Source organism: Onychomys torridus, chromosome 3 (genome assembly GCF_903995425.1).
Source record: "Onychomys torridus chromosome 3, mOncTor1.1, whole genome shotgun sequence".
Classification (NCBI taxonomy): Eukaryota; Metazoa; Chordata; class Mammalia; order Rodentia; family Cricetidae; genus Onychomys; species Onychomys torridus.
In genome coordinates, this window is record NC_050445.1 from 75,565,032 (window position 1) to 75,584,885 (window position 19,854).

The window sequence follows — 19,854 nt, forward strand, 5'->3', positions numbered from 1 at the left end:
TAGACTGGCCTACATAAGCTCAAATATTTGCATGTTAAGTCCTCAGTTGGTGAACTGCTTGGTAAGAATTAGGAGGTGTGTCTTTGTTAGAGTCACCGGGGATTGGCTCTGAGTTTTCAACAGCCCACACTAGGCCATACTCTCTCTGCCTGTTGCCTGCCAATCTCAGATACTGCTCTAGTACCATGCTTGTCTGCTTCCTGCCATGATGACAATGAACTAGCCCTCTGAAGCTGTTAGCAAAGCCTCAATTAAATGCTTTCTTTTATAAGAGTTGTCTTGGTCATGGTGCCTTTTCACAGCAGTAGGAGAGTGACTAAGACCAGCCTGTACCAATATGCGTTTCATAGGTACTGAGTATCTCTTATATATTCAGTTTTAGACTAACTTTGGTTATTAGAATCTTGAACACACAATTCTAGCTGCCCATGCAGCTTAAGTAGATTTACTCCTTCCTACACAGTAAAATGAGTCTATGTGAAACTAACACCTGAGTATTTACTATTTTGTGACCTTGGGCAAATTCACTGAGTCTAAACATAATTTACTTAAATTTCTTTGACTATAATGTGGGGAGTACAATTGTCCTTTCTTATGTTTATCCCAAGGTTTAAATCAAACAATATGAGGACTTAAAATGCTTTGCATGTACTAAAAGACCAACAAATATTAGCTATGTTTTCAACGAACCTAATAACTTGTCAGAATAAAATAAAAAGAATATATACTTTAAAATAGGTATAGGGTGTTTACTGTACCTACTGACAGCTAAAATTTGGGAAAATATCCCTGTATTTCTCTGTTTTATCACAGATTTATTTGTTCTCAATCTTTTAAAAATGACTGTATTAGCAAATATTAATTACACATGATAATAGGCTTCATTATAACATTTTCACATGGATGTATTTTGATCAAATTTACCCCGAATTATCCTCTTTTTGTCACTTTCCTGTTCTGCTGTCCTCCTCCTCCTGCTCCCAGTGAGCCCCTTTTCCCTTCTCAAGTGTTTTTGTTTTTCAAAGGATAGGGTGACCCAGTAAATTTCATTAGGATTGTTCACAAGAGTGTGGGCAACCACTGAAGAAAACATCATTTGTCCAGCAACTATTAACTGCCTATAGATTACCAAGACCCTCAGGAAGGGCAAGGGCCTCATGAGCCCTTCCCTAATCTGTAAACCCTCAAGACTCTCCTCCCTCTGAGAGATGAGAAACACAAAAACAGAAGACCTGATTGCTTCACTCCATTCATTTCACCTACAAAATTTACAGGGAAAACTGTTTTCTACAAGTCCCCTTTTCTTTCCAACATAGCATTAGAGGTGCACTGGGGCTGCTCAGAGTCATGCTCAGCAATGTACTGAAATTGAGATATTTTTGGAAAGTTCAGTGAACTCTTAAAAGGTTAAAATAGACAATTGGAGAGACATTGGAGAGGAACTGAAAAAAAGCATGTTTGAATTAGTTTTTACATGGATAAGTGATGAAAGAAAAGAGCAATTGGAAACAAGTAATATGAAGTAGTTCCTCCAAGGACTGGAGAAATGACCCAGCAGTTAAGAGTACAGCTTGTTTGTACAGGGTTCAATGGAGAACATCTCAGTTTTGGTTCCAGGGGATCAGACGCCCTCTTTTGGCTTCTGAAGGGAATAGGCATGCAAATGGTACACAGACGTACATGCAAGCAAAACACTCATACATGAACAATTAAAAAGCAAAATCCCTCAAAGGAGTTCTCCTTTATTGATAGATACCCCACAGCTCCAAAGATCTATCAGTATAGCCTCTCTCCCTCCTTCCTTCCTTCCTTCCTTCCTTCCTTCCTTCCTTCCTTCCTCCCTCTCTCCCTCCCTCCCCCCTCCCTTTCTTCCTTCCTTCTTTCCTTCCCTCTCTCTTCTCACCTCCTCCTCTCTCCTTTCTCCCTTTCTCCAATCTTTCCCTCCTTCTCGTCTCTGCAGGTGGTTGTAGCTGTTCTGGAAGAGGGTAAAGAGAACTGCCTTTGCGGGGGATGGTACAGGGAGGCCATCCTGCTACTGACTTCAAATTTGCCCTTGGTTACCTCTGTAGGGCAGCAGGCTACTTTAGAGAAAGTCTCACATTCTGTTGATGTTCCCTTTCTCTAAAGAGGTACTAGTTCTTATGGGTATCCATCTCAGAAATACTGAAGCAACTATTCCTCAACACCCATGAGAAAGAAAGTGTTCTGTGGTCTGACATATCAGAGCACCCTCCTGGTGTTGTAATAAAAGGAGAAGTCTGGCCAATGATCTCACCAAAACGTGATACTCAGGGATCAGGGCCCCTCCACCCCCTGCAAGTGCTTCCTCCCTCCCCCTCAGATTGTGTGATGCTGTGGGGGTATGCAGGAGAAAAGAGGTACAGACATTATCTAGGAATTAAAATAGCTGAAGGGATCTCATGACAGTCTTAGTGCACACATACTGGCATGCATCCGTATATGATTGTGTATAAACTCAGAAAGACAAGCATCTATTTGCTTGTCAGGAACAAGCAATGGGACATATCTACCCTTTGGATGGTCTAAGAGAAAGCATCACCAGATACATCAGAAAAGAGCCATTTGAACAATGTATTTGGGGTCCATTTGTGGTAGTTTGGGGTAGCACGTCTCCTGGGGAGAGCTGCCAGTCCTGAGACCGTTTCTGGCCTGAAAACCTGGGTATTTTGTTTCTGCTGTTATTTATTCTCATCCCTCAAGGCCACACCCTTTTTTTACCTGCCCACCCTCTACCTGGGCTGTCCTAAACTCTGCCCTGGCTCCCTGCCTCTGCTTGCTTGCACTGTCTTTAAACCCCAGGGAACTGGGGTCGGTGTTCCATCCATGGATCTCTCCAGCACTGCAAACTCGCAGCCTTGGGCGCTGGGACTCATTTGGCAGAAGGGCTGCTCCGCTTTCTTCTTAGGCTGCTTCCCCTTCCTCTTTTCCCAGATAGATATGTAAACACATGCATTTCGTGTTCATACGGGGGCGAATTGGTGTTGTGCCTTGACTTAGCGATTGGGCTGAGCCTTGCTCCTCCCTTCCCCACTCGGATAGGAGCCACAAGGATCTGGAGCTCGAGCTTCTAAATTGCAGCTGGCCTCTGGCCAGGTGACCTTTGCTTTGTAAGTTTCTTTCTTGGGGGGAGCGGTGCGTGGAAGGGGGAGCTGGGATCTGTTGGGTGTTTGGGGGGGGGGAGTTGAGGAAAGGCAGGGGCTGGAAGAGAGTAAAGGGCTGTTGTTAAACAGTTTCTTACCGTAAGAGGGAGTTCAGACCTAGATCTTTCCAGTTAATCACACAACAAACTTAGCTCATCGCAATAAAAGCAGCTCAGAACCCGACCGGCTCGCAACAGGATTCTCTCAGCCCGGCATCTCCTGCAGAGGGATCAGCCTGCTCGAACTGCAACAAGCATAATGTGGGGGGCCAAAGTTCTGTCGGTCCTGTTGCTGCAGCATGTGCTCCTGCACCTCCTCCTGCTTCCTGTCACCATCCCCTATGCAGGTAAGTTTACTTCTGCTTCAGAGACTGATTGCTTTAACTCTCGGCTGACCTTGTCTTTCCTTCCAAGAAGCTCTCTACCCTACTTCCAGCTTCCTTTCCTAACTCCATGTGTGGTGTGCGGCTTCTTAACCTCTCATTATGTTTTCTTTTGACATTCCCTTTCTGTCTGAAAAACATTTAAAATGATAATTAACATCCCTCAGTGATACCCCCACCCCCATCAGGCCCCAGCTCATTTAGCTGAGCAGTTCGGAATTATGGGATAGGAATGAAGTGCTAACACTGGCTGGAACTTTGCTGGTTTGGCCAAGTTTAAAAACAAGACAGACTTTGGCTTGAAGAGGAGAGAGTGATGGTCAATCTAACCAGGGACTCATGATTTCCCCAAAGGAGAATTTCCTATAAGTGTCCATCTACCTTCAGCTCCAAATTATGACATTACGCAGGTTTTCATTTGGAGGAGGCAGATTAAGCTCTGAGTACATGCATGCCATAAAAATGAAACAGAAAGCTTTTCCTTCCAAGCTCCTCTTCTCTCGGGGTATGGATGATTGCCCTTGATGCTGCAGTGCACGGAGGAACACATCTGTGACTGGGATGGATGCAGCCCAACGTTCTCTCTCTCTTCCCCTGATTTGGAGGTTGGGAGGAGACTCGGACTAGTTCAGATGGGTATTTAGGAAGCTAGTCTATTGGTGTAGAAGGTGTCCTCTTATTAGCTAGGGTAGAGGAAACATCTGGAGCTATGGTGCTGTTCCTGCAGTGGCTGGACTGGGGTGCTGGCAGAAGAAGGCAGTGAACTTTAGGGAACACACAGGGAAAGAAGGACTGTAACAAGTACCCAGTTAGCAGATAGGTGACCGTTTAAAAACAAGAAAACAAGGAAACAGACTTATAATTGAAGATAACTATGACATTTATCACACCCCTGATCTAGGATCTGATGTAATAAAAGAAGTAGCTAGTGCTGATAAAAAATATTGAACCCACCTGTTTTTTTCCTACATTGGGAAGTAACTCCTTGTGAAAAATAGACACTTTGGAAAGGGTCCTTTCAAAGGGTATAGGTAAATATTCCTGAAGAAGAGGAAAAGAACTTAAAGATGTGTCATATTAAGGTGGATCTTTAAGACATTGCTAAATTAGAGGCATTAGCTTAAATTGTAATCTTGGTCCAGTTTGCTGATTTTACTTTTCAAAGATTGAAATGTTGTTGTCTTGAAGTATGGTTACCTGAACTCAGCTGAGCTAATGCAAGATCTCAGTTTGGAAAACTCAAACAGTAGATCGACTAAAGACAATGTCTATTTGTCTTTTGGCGTGCGTTACACACTTTTGGCAGGAGATATACATTTGTAATTATATTTCACTTTGGCTAATGTTGAAATGACTTTGTTTCCTGAGTATACAGAGAGCAGCCTGAGAGTGTGCTGGCAGACCAGGAGAGGGCTGTTGGGAATTACAGATAGATGTCATGAATAATTCCTGAAGCAGATAATACTAAAATTGTCATCAAAAGAGGGCCCATCTTTGTTGTGTTTGCAACTTTGTCTTAACAATTTACTTGTTTTAAATAACTTCCAAAATGGAAATAGGTAGTTTTTTTTTTTTTTTTTTTTTTTTTTTTTTTTTTTTTTTTTTTTTTTTTTTAGAATATATAAGGAGAGTTTGTTCTTTGGCTTTTCATCTAACACAGAATATTTACTTTGTTGCTGTTACTTGCATGGCTACCCATCAGAAAGTAAGTGGGTGCTCTGATATGGGACAGGCAGTCATTTACAGAAGACATTGTGGAGATAATTTTTAAAGAAGTTTCTTGAGAAATATTTGATGTGGATGAGCCAAGCAGTTTTATAGTTCATCTACTATATAGAATTGTCATCTGCTCCCCCACACTAAATACTCCTAACAAATATTGAATACTCTGTATAAGAAATAAACATTAAATGAATACCTGATATACAGGGCACTGCAGAGCACAGAGATGAGAAAATGGGAGAAGAGCCTGCATTTGTCGGGCTATAGTGCTAAGAGAGAACTTGTAAAGCTTTTAGTTCTGCTACCTGCATTCTTCAGTTTATTTGACATGTAAAAATCGAGGCTTGTCCGTCTTAAAATTTGTCTTTATCAACTAAGTGATCGAATTGAAATTTCTGAATTCTAAGTGATGGAAAATGTAATTTTTCTTATACTAAACCCCAACACTGCAATTAGCTCAAACATACTTTAGAAAAATCACTTGACTAAGTAATCAAAGTAACCAACATTAGCAAAAAGTAAAATAAAACAAAATTTCTGTATCAGAAAATGTCATTATAGTATAGTTGAGAGTTCATTAGTTTAGTCTTCAAACTTGGTTTAGGAGGTATGTCATACCCAAGTCAAGTATGAGAAGATGAGTTATAACATGATTGGTACCCTAGTCAGGAGAATCCAAGTTTCCTGAAATGCAGAGGTAAGAAAGTGTAAGAGATGCTCCACAAAATCTATAGACAGTAATTCAAGGTCACTTCTTAGGACTGGTATACTGGGTTCCTAGTGGGAGTATAGCCTGTGTTTGGAAAGTAAGAAGGGACAGAATGGCAACCTTGTAGGTCTTGCTAAACCAAGTGGTCTCTGTAGTGAATATTGGAGTCAGCAAGTGAATATTTTGCTCGAACAGGACACAGATAGTTGAATTTCTATGTGGCTGCTTTTCTTGCTGTGTTGAAGAAAGTTGCAGGCAGAGTAGGACAGAGGAGACAGACGAGGATGGGGCATCTACATTGTGGAACTCCAGAAAACAAAGTAGGAAGGAGGGGGAGACTCCTCACCTCACCTTGAGCACTTTACCCTGCAAGTCTTCAGGAGAGGAATTGCCATGTTGCTTCTCAGCCTGCAGTACCTTGTCTAATCCTGCCAAAGCTCTCCCTACTCATTTACCATGAGATTAGCTTCTCCAAAAGGTTGGAGTGCATTCCTGTCAGAGTGAAGTCAGAGTCCTAGATGGTGGCAGTGGAAACTGAGACTTCTTTTTGTGATCTTTGTCTTTAGGAGTGAAAATTCTCCACTCACAACCATTGCCTTCAACCAATTATTTGTACACTTTCATCTTAACATCTTGCCAGTTCAAACTGTTAATCACTAATCATGTGGGTAGTTTTCTTCAGTTATGGGGAACCAGACTCCTGCTCTTTCCACACCCTGCAAATCCTTCCTTTGCCTGGCTTTCCTTTGAAGTCCATGGTTCTTCCACACAGAAGAAAATATATGAGGTAGTGAGAGAAATGAGTGTGAGGCCCAGGGGCCAGTGGGAGAAATGTGTCTTTCTGCAGCCACCTTCATGTGCTTGGCCCAGCTCTCTGTTTGTAGGTTTCCACAAGGATCCTGAGGAGCTCAGTTCTAACAGGAACTTCAGGTCCTTCAGGAAATATACCTTCCAGAATATTTTCCTAAGCTGGGAGAAGAGAGAGGAGCTGAAATACAGGAAAGCCTGACAGATTTGCAGTGCTCTCCTGCCCTTCGATTTCATTTCCGGATTTTGTTTATACACTTTAACTAACAGACAGATTAAAAAACAGTAGAAAAAAATCTGATACAAACATATTTTTGATTTTTTTCCAAGTTAAGCTTGGCTTTTTAATTGTTTTCAGTAAAATAAGCATCAGTTGATACATGTGGAAGAGACAGTGAAATCTATTTTCAGCAAAGGAATTTCATTTTCAGATGCTGATTTTGAATGATTCTGTTTTGCTTTTTTTCCTCTATTGAAGAAGTAATTAATTTTGTAGATGCATGAATTAAATGATGTATAAGTACTTTGAACTTTATATTTTGGAATAATTAGTCACTGATCTAGTATACGGACTGAGTTATGAGGGAAAGTTCGTATGTCATGGTGCTGAGGGATTCCTGGTATCTGGTTCTGATTGGTCCTTATTAGCACTGAAGATCCGAGGCTTCTATTTATTACTCAATAAAGGGAGATTATGGATTTACTTATTTCTCAGAATGCTTTTTGATCTCTAGTCATGGAACTCCTACCAGCAAGTGAGAGTAGCTTGTTTTATGAGGCAAAAGCATACATTAACACATTTCAATAGGACAACTGAGGATCTGTAAAATTAATCAGAGTCAATAACTGCAGAGGCCTCCTTTCTACAGACAGTCTTCAGTGTTTTATAGCATTGGCCTGTGTCTCTGTTTTGATTGATAATTACTAAAATAAATGCCTTATGAACTTAATGCTTATCATAGCTATTTTGAAAGTACTTTTTGTTCTTATTTAGACACATATAAAAGCACATTGTACATAAGACCAATACTATGTTCTTAGTTGGCAGAATTCACATATATTCATATATACATTATATATATATATTTAATTTTGGCAAAAGTTATTTTTAAAATAAACATTTCTCAATGTAAGCTCCTATCACTTCCAGGAAATATTCAAATTTATAAGGAATTAAATTATTATCATGTCATGGAATATTTAGGAGCACCAAAGAAGTAGTGAAATAAGGCCACGGAAAGAGAAACTAATGACAGAAAAAATTATCTCTCAATAACAAGATTCTGTGACAGAAATGCCAGTCTACAAGTATTATGACTTCCTTTCTCATAAGAATAATAGTTATGTCAGAAATTAAGTGATGAAATTTCAAAAACAATACCAAAACTCTAAAAAATCTATTTTATCTTAATTATATTCACAATATTTACTTAATGAATATAGCTCAAATAACTCCATTCATTAATTTGACCTTTCTTTTCTAGATTGAACAATTGGTATCTTAAAATTTCATGCAATTAAACAACGTCATTTGGCAAGTCAATAGAAATGCCAGCTTCAGCAGCCTATCACAGTTATGCAAGAGATTTTGACCCCAAATTCAATAAATAACATACTGATAGATTATTTGATTGAGTTTATCTATCAAGGTTTTTTTTAAATAAAATCTCTTACATGACAGTACTTGTATCTTATAACCCAAGGGAAAGCATTGCTATAGGGTTTAGTAGAGTCTGTTGGAGACCGTGGTCTGGAGTTTTGTAAAGAACTCAGAACTTAGAGAAGTGTATGTTTTCCCTTATTAATTGTTGACTTCAGATTAGGAAAGACATTAATGAGTAGCATCTGCATACTTAGCAAACCAACCAGAGCCAGAGGTTTCTGGCAAACAGGGTATTATGACATTCTTGCTGCTTCATTCTGGTAGCCATTTTCCCAACTCTCTGCAAAGAAAGCTTCACCCTTTTCTTCACACACTTCACCACATTTAAAGACCAGGAATGCATTTCCTGCTGTAGCATCCAAGCTTCTCTTCAACTGATAGCTCTGAACCAAATCTTCAGGAAATGTTTACAAGCCACATTTCCACACGCATTCTTAGCAAGTCTTAGATAAAAGATGGCAGTGTGAGTGGTTCTGAGTGCTAGCTCTGAAGCCGGGTCTCTGGGTTTCCAGTCTGAAGTCTTCCAAGTAGTCAATTAATTTCTCCCTATGTCTTTACTTACCTCCAGTTATAAATGAATGTATTGAACTGCCATTGTCATAAAGGATATTAAACAAATTGACATCCATATGTGCATAGTTCCATACTTGTTTTGCAATAGTTGTGGTCTAATAGATGATTAATGCTGATTAATTTGATCAGTATTTGATTGGGTACTTTTAGGAAATTAAGAATGAAGCAACAGGTTCTTGTTACTTTCAAATTATGCATAAATTTAAGATCTTTAGGATGTGTGGGTTCTATTTTCAGGTTTATAGTAAGTTTCATGCTATCTAGAGGTCTTGTCCCTTTATGAAGAAAAACGGTATTGCTACATTAAAGGATAAAACTTTATAGTATTTGGTCTGATCTCAATGCAAATAGTTTCATGAAATTGAGGAATAGTATACCAAACACTGAATGCATTTTTTTTTCTTACAAAAATTAGAAGAGAGGTGCTAAAATATGAATGGTATGAAGCACTTAAAGAATAAGTGGGAGAATTTGTCTAATGCAGGGTTTTTAGTGAGAAGTTTCTCACTTGCCTTTGGGTAGACTTACCTAGTTAACACTGTAACTTATATGAGGAACCACTGAGAGAAGAATGAACAGTTTAATTACAAATCGTGCAGATGCCTCTGGCATTGATGCTTGATTCTGTGTTGTCTGGAGAACTTCATCTCTTTAGGGTGAGCTTTGTCCTATTTTTAAAATAATTCTTCTTTAAGGTTATTTATTCTTTGGGGTGAACTTTGTCCTAATTTTTCAATGCGTCCTTCATTTGAAAGGATGTAGATTAGTGAATTTACATAGCAACTATCTGTTTTTGCATAATTATAATGTTCCTCTCTCTTGCTCTTCCACATCCTTATCCCACTCTATCCCATCCCCTAGAGGTATACTATGCTGTCATATAAAGTCATTATCTTGAAGATGTCCCTTAAGGAATTTCCCCCTCTATAATTATTAAAAGCCTTTCTTTCATGTTGAACTATTTAATTTTTGTATTAATAGAAGGACAGAAGAAAAGAAGAAATACACTCCATGAATTCAAAAAGTCAGCAAAGACCACTCTCACCAAGGAAGACCCATTATTGAAGATTAAAACCAAAAAAATGAACTCTGCAGATGAGTGTGCCAATAGATGTATTAGGAATAAGGGCCTTCCATTCACTTGCAAGTAAGTCTCTTTATTTTCTTAAGAATAATTTCCAAATAAAGTAAGTATATAATAATCATATTTTCTCTTCCCTTTTGCTAGTCGATGCTACTCCTTTAGAGTGAGCTTGAGTCTAGCTTGAATTCATTACAAGAGCAGACAGCTCTGAGCTGATGGAAACTCTGAATGAGCATGGGAGGCTCTGAAAACTGCCTTCCAAAGTACACAGTTGTTTTGGTTATGGATTTTGAACAATGAACATTGAGCTAAAATCAAAATGGATTGAATTTTGTCTCTTTTTTATTCTAAAATATTGTGTCTCTTGTTTTCTTCTGTAGAAGAACAGTGCAAGGGTTTTCTGGGTAGAAACTGGGCAATAGCCAAAATTTGCTGCAACTTATGTCATCTCTGTAGGGATTTAAATAAAAGGTGTTGAGAGAATTATATACAAGCCTAGAGCAACTGGTGTTAGCAGCAGAGACTGTTTCAAAGAAGTCAGGGAGAGTGATGATAAAGGTATGGTGGAAAGAGATGGAGCCACTTGAGGCTTGTGTGGCTTCGAGTAGAGAGGGCCTTATCTTTTGACAGTCCCCTTGTTACTTTTCCAGTGATCTCACAGGAGAAAGCTTACAATTTTGAAACAGCAAGAGGAAAATTTTATCCAAAATGGCAGCAATAATATAATTTCCTGAGCAAGATGTGGTGGTGTATTCATATAATCTCAAACCATAGGAAGCTGGTCATTATGAGTTCAAGACTAGCCTGGGCTACAAAGCTACACACACACACACACACACACACACACACACAGAGTTCTTCAAAAACATGTTTTCTTGGTTTATTTTCTATTCTCTTTTGTCCCTTAAAAAATAAATTGGTTGCTAAAGAGATGGTTTAGTGGTTAAGAGCACTTGATGCTTTTGCAGAGGATTTGGGTTTGGTTCCCAGAACCCATATCAGGGATTTCATCACCACAGATACCAGTTCAAGGGTATCTGATGTCCTCTACTGGCTTCCAAAGGCATCTGCACAAATGTGGTACACATTAATTCCCTCAGGGACACACACACACACACACACACACACACACACACACACACACATACACTGATAATACACCGTTAACAAGAGATTATGTGTCTGGGATGTAGCTCAGTGTTGGCATGCCTGCTTAGAAGGCGCAAGGCCCTCGATTTTATTCATGATATTAAGAAATGATATTTTTGAAGAAATTCTATCAATGTTCATTTCTTGCATATTATATTTTCACGGTAGCCTTTTATGAGAATACAGAACTCAGTGATTTCATGTGAGAAGTTACCATTTAGTGTTCCCTGTCTTGGAGAAATGAGGATTATGGGCCTGTAGGGAAGGACATGGTCATAGAAGGTCTTCAGCAGACTTAGGCAGAGGAAAGACTATCTCTTTTCTGTTTTTAAAGCCAAACTGCCACTCTCAGGAAGACATTTTCTGGCAACCACAGTGGGAATTGGATTTGTAAGCTTATCCCTAGGATAATTGTATTTCATTCTGACTTTTACAAAAAAGCCTTGAGATTGGAGAAAATAAAGCAAGAAAGATTACTCTCAATCACTGTCTGAGTTGCGTAAATTTATGGAGATGTTCTGTTGGCAACTGGGTTAAAGTTGAGTCTTCCCGCCTCAGAGTCGAAGGGTAGCGGAAAGACAATAGGAGAAACACATTTCTTTGTGGATTTCTAATGCAGAGTTTAAAAAGAAGGCCAAAGTAAATTTAGAGAAAATTCAGCCCAGGGAATGTGGTAGTCCCACACACTTCACATGGAAGTGTGAAGTAATACACAGAAGTACTTTTTGGAGAGCCTATGCTGTTATAATGGAATGAAAGAAATGGTTTATAGACTGGAAATCACACCTACTTTTCTGGTTGAAATTACTTAAAAAAAAATTGAAGTATGTGGTGGGTATTTATCAGTTTGTTTTAGTGAATACTTTCAATAAGCATTGGCCAAAGCAGTATACTATTAGCTGCAGGAATAGTGAGGACACATGTTAACATCCTCCATAAGAACACGAATTGAAAACATATTGTCTAATGTTAATAGTTTTGAAATAAAATGTATATGCCGATAAACTTATTTAGGAAACATTGACTTAGGAACATAGCATTCTTACAGTCAGATCTCATTCTCCTCATTAAATTTCATATTTTATGACTCCCCAAACAAGGATATGCTATATAACAGTTTCCAAACATTTCATTAAGATTCTTCTTTCTTAAAGCACTGCTTAGGGGTGGTAATTTGCCTAATACCTTTTTTTCTTTGAAAATTTCTTGTATGTTTACAATGTGTCTCAGTCCTATCCAGTGCTTCCAGCTATTCTCAGGTCCTCCAATACATCTTCCTCCAAAATTCAGATCCTTAAAAAATACCTATTGATTTTAATTAGTGGTATTTATCTGTGCATGGCTTTGGGCCATCCATTGAAGCATGGGTGATCTACCAGTAGCCACATCCCTGAAAGCAAAATGACCCTTTCTCCCTTAGCAGCCATCAATTGGCCATAAGTCTTCATCTGGGGGTATGTCATCAGGAGCCTGTCTTCAACCATGCTGGAATTTTCAACTGGCTTGGTCTTTTGTAGGCAGCAAGAGGTGCTGTGAAATCCTGTGTAGAACAGCCAGGGTGTGTCCAGGGGACAGCATTTCACAAAGTTCCTCCCCATCTCCCAGCTCCTCCATCCCTTCTTCCCCTTCTCTATGATGTTCTTTTGTGAGGGGCCAGGTTCCTACAGTGGCTGTCTCAGGACTTTGACAGTTAAGAGTCTGTGTGTTAAGCACTGCCTGCTTCAGTAAGGAGCTTCTCTGAGAGAGAAAGAGTAGCACAACGCCGTCTGTACCAGAAGCCTGGGTACTCAGCCTAACACAGCTTAGAGAATCAGTTTAGCTCTTTTATTTGCAGGACTGAGGGTGAAATCTAAGTCCTTATCCATGCTAGGAAATTACCTCCACTGACCTGTACATTCCTAGCCATTTCATATTTTGTTTTGTTTTGAGGCAGAGTCTTGCAAAAACTGTTCATTTCTGCCTTGAACTTATTCCGTAGTCTATACAGGCCTTGGATATGTTTCTCCAATCTCAGCATCCCCATAGCTGGACACAGGGCTACATCACCAGGCCCAGGGGATACGCCATTTTGGAATATATTTGTATACTTATAAACTTTACATGCTAATTATGATATTGCAAATGTAATCACTTGTATATAGCTACAAATAAAAGCTTACAACTAATTGGGCATTTACAAAATTATTAAAAGCCTTCAGAAATAATCTAGGTAGTTGTATGCAATGATTTGCTTGTTGAAACCTTCATTTTTTCTACAAGTCATTAAGATTAATGTCAAAACTTCCCATAGAGTAATGATCTTGTTTGCTAATCTACACTTACAGAATCTTTGTTTTGTCTTTCTTGTTTGTTCCATCAAAATAGGAAACACACACACACACACACACACACACACACACACACACACACACCACTGTACTTTAACATGCAATAATTCCCCATTCTATACATCCTCTTTGGTAAATCATGTGCCCATTAAAAACCAAAAACTGTTAAATTATGGTGTTCTTTCTTTTCATTCAGCTATCTTTTTCAGGGCCTTTGTTTTTGATAAGACAAGAAAACGATGCCACTGGTTCCCTTTCAATAGTATGTCAAGTGGAGTGAAAAAGGGGTTTGGCCATGAATTTGACCTCTATGAAAACAAAGGTAATGCCTTCTTTTTAAGCATTACATAATAAATTGAAGGATAAAATGTATGCTTGCATTTCCTCACCACTTAGGTCTTCCATGCTGATGTACTGGTCAGGTTCTGACCTTTGCCACAGTCAGTGGGAAGAACGCAGTACCCTGACTATGGTGACTGTCAGGACACAATGCTAGCTGAGAGACTGTGCTTCCCAGACTTCCCTTAATTTACATCCCTCTCCCTCCTCAGCTAGTATTTTCTGCATTCATTGTCTAATGTATCACTTAGGTTATGAGATCAGCGTACCTTGTCTTGTGGCAACTTTGAAGATTAAGGTAGTATTTTAAATTACAACAGCTTTATAATTTGGGTGGCTCATGTCATAATGGTGGCTGGTGCTGATAACAAAGCATGGAGATTTCAGGCAAATGTGAGGAATTGAAGTTGTCAATTTGCCTATTATGTGATTTTATATTATATATGATATGGTGTGTAAAGTATTTATACTGTTTAAAAGCCAAAATACAGCAATGAGATAAGTATAGAACATTAGGTATTTTTGATTCACTTTACAGGTTAAATATTGCATTATATAAACTAACAATTATGGATTGAATTCATGAAAATAATCCGTATTTTATTAATTTTTTTATAAGGACATTGTGTCCTATTGAATTAGAATGTGGATGCCAAATACAGATACCTTTATGTCAATTACTGGATCTTTAAGTAAAAGCTAAGAGTAGAAAATAGGACAGTTTTACATATCCTAATAATTTCACCTATGTGAAGTATAATTTGTGATCAAACATGAGTTCTTTTTATTCAGTCTTCCTCCAGTTGGCTAGCTGCCCATCCTCTTGTCTGATAACTAATATGATTGAAGTTGAAATGTTGTAAAAAAAAGTAGAATAATAATTAACCCAATGTGGTTATTTCCTGGAAACCTACACATACCAACAGGGAGAGGTAACAAGAAGAACAAAACAAAACAAACACACTTTTTACTGAGCTGGAGAAGACAAATCAGTTTTGTTTTCTTACATTTTGTTTCTGAATTTAAAATAGATTCTGGAAGTTAACAAGGTTTTGTTTTTAATATTTTCTTAGGTATATTTATTCAATCAAGTCACAGTATTCTACCCAGTTGAGTATGTAAACTAATCCAAATTAAGGATGCAGAATAATTTCTATAGTTAGCTTCCATTATATACTCAAAGTTAAAATGTAAGATTACTCAACTTGTTTGTTTTATATTATTCTGGAATGTGTTGCTTAAAACATATTAGCACAAGCTTTAGGCAAGAACTCTTAGTGTTTGGGGAAACTGTTTGTATCAGCAAATGACCCACATGCTTAAGTGGATTCTTCTTCTTCCTCTCTAGTAAGCACAGCACGTGTTTCACATAGTTCTAACATCTTTTCTCTGTGTTATTCCATAGACTATATTAGAAACTGCATCATTGGTAAAGGAGGCAGCTACAAGGGGACAATATCAATCACCAAGAGTGGTATCAAGTGTCAACCTTGGAATTCCATGATCCCCCATGAACACAGGTAAGAACAGCATGAAGAAAAGAGGAAGCAACTCCCTTGTGTGCATGTGAACAGTTGCTCATTAGTCCTCTGGATAGCACTGTCTCCGTCATCACTTAGTCAGCGTTGCTGGACTGGACAAGGCCAGAACCTACATGATTCATGATTCATGAGTACCAAAAGATTAACAAACTTAGTATTTAAATGTTTTCTATGCTTTTTACCTTTGAGAGGGTACTACAAAATCATGGGGAACCCATGATTTAGACCTCACAAAAGGTATGGAACCTCAGTATCTCAGCTTTGGCTGTATGTTAAAATTACTCACTGCAAACCTTACAAAGTACCATTACCAAAGGTACAAACAAACCAATTAAATTAGATCCTCCAGAGTGGGGGTGGGAATAAGGCTCCTGGACTGGTTCTGAAATGTCGATAAAGCTGGGAGCCACTAGTCAAAGGTCTTTTACCCCAGATTAACAGGCTTTCTCATCCTTATGTCACCTGTGGCCTATAGTCTTGAGAAAGATTTTTTATGTCTACAGTGAAGAGAACTTTATTCATTGTAGCAGGAGAATAGTATTTGAAGATCAATAAAGATAATATTCATAGGTATGTGGGACTTTAATCATCATGGAAGAAAAGCATAAACATTTTTTATACACTAGAGAACTAAATGTGTCCATGATCTCCAAACCTTTTTTACAAACAATCTCTAAAAGAACTTAAATAGTTTAAAACATCTCTACCTGGTTAGGAACTTCAGTGGAAAGTTTAGTTAACCATGCTTAAATGCCTGGTAGACAGTTAACTTGTTTATTTCACACATTCCTTAGACAAATAGCATAGTGGACAGGTTGATTTTCTTAATTATGGAGTACAAATGTAGCCCAAACAATCTTAATGTTTTCACAAGCAACTTTAGTGTTTTCAGAGTCATACATAGATGGTAAGTGGCCTTACCAGTTTGGTAGTACATCCAGTGTGTGGAGCAACCCTCCAGCATGAGATTGTGAGTCTCTCTGTGGTTCCTGTGCTCTGACTTGTCTGTCATAGCAAAATGTGATGGCTTTCCCTTGATGAACACACTTTCATTCATCTCTACTTTTTAAAAGCATATGTGTGAAAGATGATTGATTTTGTTTTAGCAAAATGATATGAGTTAACCAACTGTTGTATAATATAAAAGTTAAGGTGTTCAATGCTGTTATGAAAGCTTTGGACTTTGTCTTATAAACACTAGCTAGTGACTGTCCAAGTGAATCAGCTCTGTAGTAGTATTCCAATAATAGGAAACAACAACTTTCCCAAGTTATTACACCAGTTATAAAGGAATGCCTCTAAAACATGGTATTACCTCTAGATTAGAAGGCAAATAATATAGTTAGTTTTGTCTTCCCTTAGGGGTATGCAGACTGAAGAAAACCTACTGGTTGAGTAGTTAGACCTAACTTTTCATGAACAAAGGAATACCATCAAAATCAGTCGTACCTTAGATCAGGAGAGTATGCTGGACTCCCCAGGATAGGTTGTGTTTCAACCCAAATGCTCCACGATTGCCAGTCTCTGTTAGAGGAATAAATGCGAAATGGATCTCCCTGGGAACTGGCTTTCCTATCCATCAGTCTGCCAAGTAACATGGATATCTTGTATGTTATTCAAATCCTTTTTTATATAATGAAAGCAATACTTAATTTTCATCAATTAGCAGTTTTATTGGAATACCTTCATGATAGCTTACCACTTTAAACTTAGGTGTTAACTAAAGATTAATTTTATGAGAAATGGAAAAAGAAACACGTTTTTGTCTAGCAGAGTTATTTATTGTTGACTTTCTAAACTGAAATATTTTATAAATGGCTTAATGGAAAGATGATGATAGATGTTGAAATTAGTACAAAAGCTTAACAGAAAATCAGGTGACCTGATATCTACATCTCTATCCTTCACTGGCCACCTAACATTCATTAATGGAGCAGATGATAGAATAGATCAAGTTTCCTATGAACATAGTCTATATTAAAAGAACAAAAAGGGAGGCTAGCACCCAGAAGACCTAGTTTATGGTTTAGAGTATATTTGGACATAACCCAGTTTTAAATATTTCTTCACTTATCTCTCTTAAACTTTGCTAACAGCAAGGACAGAGATAAAAATAGTATCTGTGTGGATAACAGCTCAGTACAGACACCACAGGCTGGCACAGACCTTTTTTGTAACACATTCACATAAACATTTGTCTAATGAACACCTATAAGTAAAAGAGTGGGTGAGGCTTCATACCCTGGTCAAGTATGGGATGTTGAAGATAATCAGACTGAACACCTTGTGATATAAAAGAAAGCCAGCTGGTTTGGGGGAAAGGTCAAAAGCAACAAATAAAGAAATGAGAAGGTCCTTAACCTCTGTGACCTAAAGAGGAATTTGATGTGAATTGACTTATAATTATAAAAACAAGAGCATATTTCCTCTTCATTTTCTGATTTAACTGTAGTGAGAATTTTTTTTTTCTTTTGGCCATCTTTAGTTTAAATTTCTACTTTTCTTTGAATTTTCCTACTTGTATTTTTCTTACAAAACAAAACAAGCAAGTAACTCTTTCTCACACACTGCTTCTTCACAACCTTTTAATTTTTTTTTGGCTCTACAAATCATCTGGAAGCCCCACCTCCTTCTCTCAATCTTAATTGGAAGTGTAGTCCTCTGAAACTGTTGATATTCAACCAATAGTTTCTTACTTGTTTTGTTATACTGGGAAACTTTATTTTATGATTTGAAACTTTTTCCCTTTTATTGAAATTAGATTTTGTTTACACAATATATTCTGATTATGGATCACCTTCCTCTCAGCTCCTCCCACCTCCCCTTTCAAACAGTTCCACTCCTTGTCTGTCTCTGTTTGGAAAACAAGCAGGCTTCTAAGAGATAATAATAAATATAACAAAACAAAATATAATAAGCCAAAACAAAAACTATTACATCAGAGTTGTACCGGAAAAGCAAAGAGAGGAAAAGAGCCCAACAGAAGCACAAGGATCAGAAACCCACTTGTGTACACACTCAGAAGTCCCATAAAAGCACTAAACCAGAAGCCATAATGTATAGATGCTGAGGACCTGGTGCCCACGTGTACAGGCCCAGGGCATGCTGCTTCAGTTTCTGAAATCACTCGTGGCTTCAGTACAGTATTGTTCCTTTGATGAACTTGCAACGAAATAAATATTTGTCTGGGGAACTTCATTCCTACACCAGCCAGGTGATATGTACATATGGTACAATGATTACTAATAACTAATATTACCACTGCTTTTGCCCCAGTATAAACTTACAATAGACTTTCCTTAAGTAAATTTAGTTGATGAGTTACTTCATCAAATATATAACACAAGAGTCAGTTTTATTTCTGATGGAGAAGTATTTTGTTATAAATTTACTAGGAACATTTGGAGAGAAGTGCCAAAAAATGAAAGAAAATGTATTTCCGGCAATATTACAAACCCAGGATACAGACACAGAATTCTAGGATGATGGAAGTACAGCTAATGAAAACAAACGGCTTATGTTTTGAAAATAAATTCTTATTAAGGCTTTAAGAATTATAAATATCTTTAATTACATTATAACTTCCATCAGTCACATGACCTAATGTCTTATTTCTATTTCCTATATTAAAATGCTGATGAAGTGTGATATAAACACTTTATTGATAAGCACTTTGCAGTTGCTTAACTCTTACAATGCTAGTTTGGTTGCTTGCACATGTTTACTAATAGCTTCAAATAGACTCTTTAATTTTTGGTCACTGATTCATGTCTTCTGAAGGCCTGATTGTGGTGTTCCTTCATGCTCAGAGAAAAGACTTCTATTGTAAAATGTTGCTTGGAACATGATGCATGCCAGTATTCATTATGTGGTATAACATTATCTTTACTTTTAAAAAGATGTTTCTCTCATTTTTCTTTGTGATTAGTGCATAATAACTTTAAATGTAGCATGTGATATTTTGGTTCATGTATGTGAACATTTCTGGATAATTACCATATCCATTTTTCAGCTATCATGTCACTGGACAGAAAGCACATTTAAATAATGTTTACTAAGAGACTTAGATCTTTAAAGTTTGTAGGAAGAACTTTTAACGAAAGCCCAGTTAACTACTAAACATGTGATTGGGTTGAAAATTTTTTTACTGGTATTGCCTGTAGAGGAATGTTCTTCTTTTATGATGTTTTGTAGCAGACAAATGTAGGACCTATTACTATAAGCCTTACAAAAGTAAATGGCTTTCACCTTATTGTAGTAGGAATCTTAAAAGTACTTGTTAATAAAATCAAACCCAAGGCCAGTTATTGGGGTGAATGCTGGAAGATCAGAGAAGCAGAACAAGCCACGGCTATCTCACTTTGCTAGTTCCTCAGGTGATCCTGTTTCCTCAGGCT

The 19,854-nt window shown here is 37.8% G+C and overlaps 1 protein-coding gene across 2 annotated transcripts in view; it reads left to right on the forward strand.

The window, feature by feature from the left end:
- Positions 1–3,052: 3,052 nt before the first annotated feature.
- Positions 3,053–19,854, forward strand: part of Hgf (hepatocyte growth factor) — a 67,273-nt gene continuing 50,471 nt past the window's right edge. For both annotated transcript variants that reach the window (XM_036182928.1, XM_036182929.1), the window contains exons 1-5: positions 3,053–3,128; positions 3,333–3,507; positions 9,999–10,164; positions 13,787–13,899; positions 15,322–15,436. In XM_036182928.1, the coding sequence (XP_036038821.1) occupies positions 3,420–3,507; positions 9,999–10,164; positions 13,787–13,899; positions 15,322–15,436 (482 nt within the window). In that variant the 5' untranslated portion in view covers positions 3,053–3,128; positions 3,333–3,419. The remainder of the gene's footprint in view (positions 3,129–3,332; positions 3,508–9,998; positions 10,165–13,786; positions 13,900–15,321; positions 15,437–19,854) is intronic.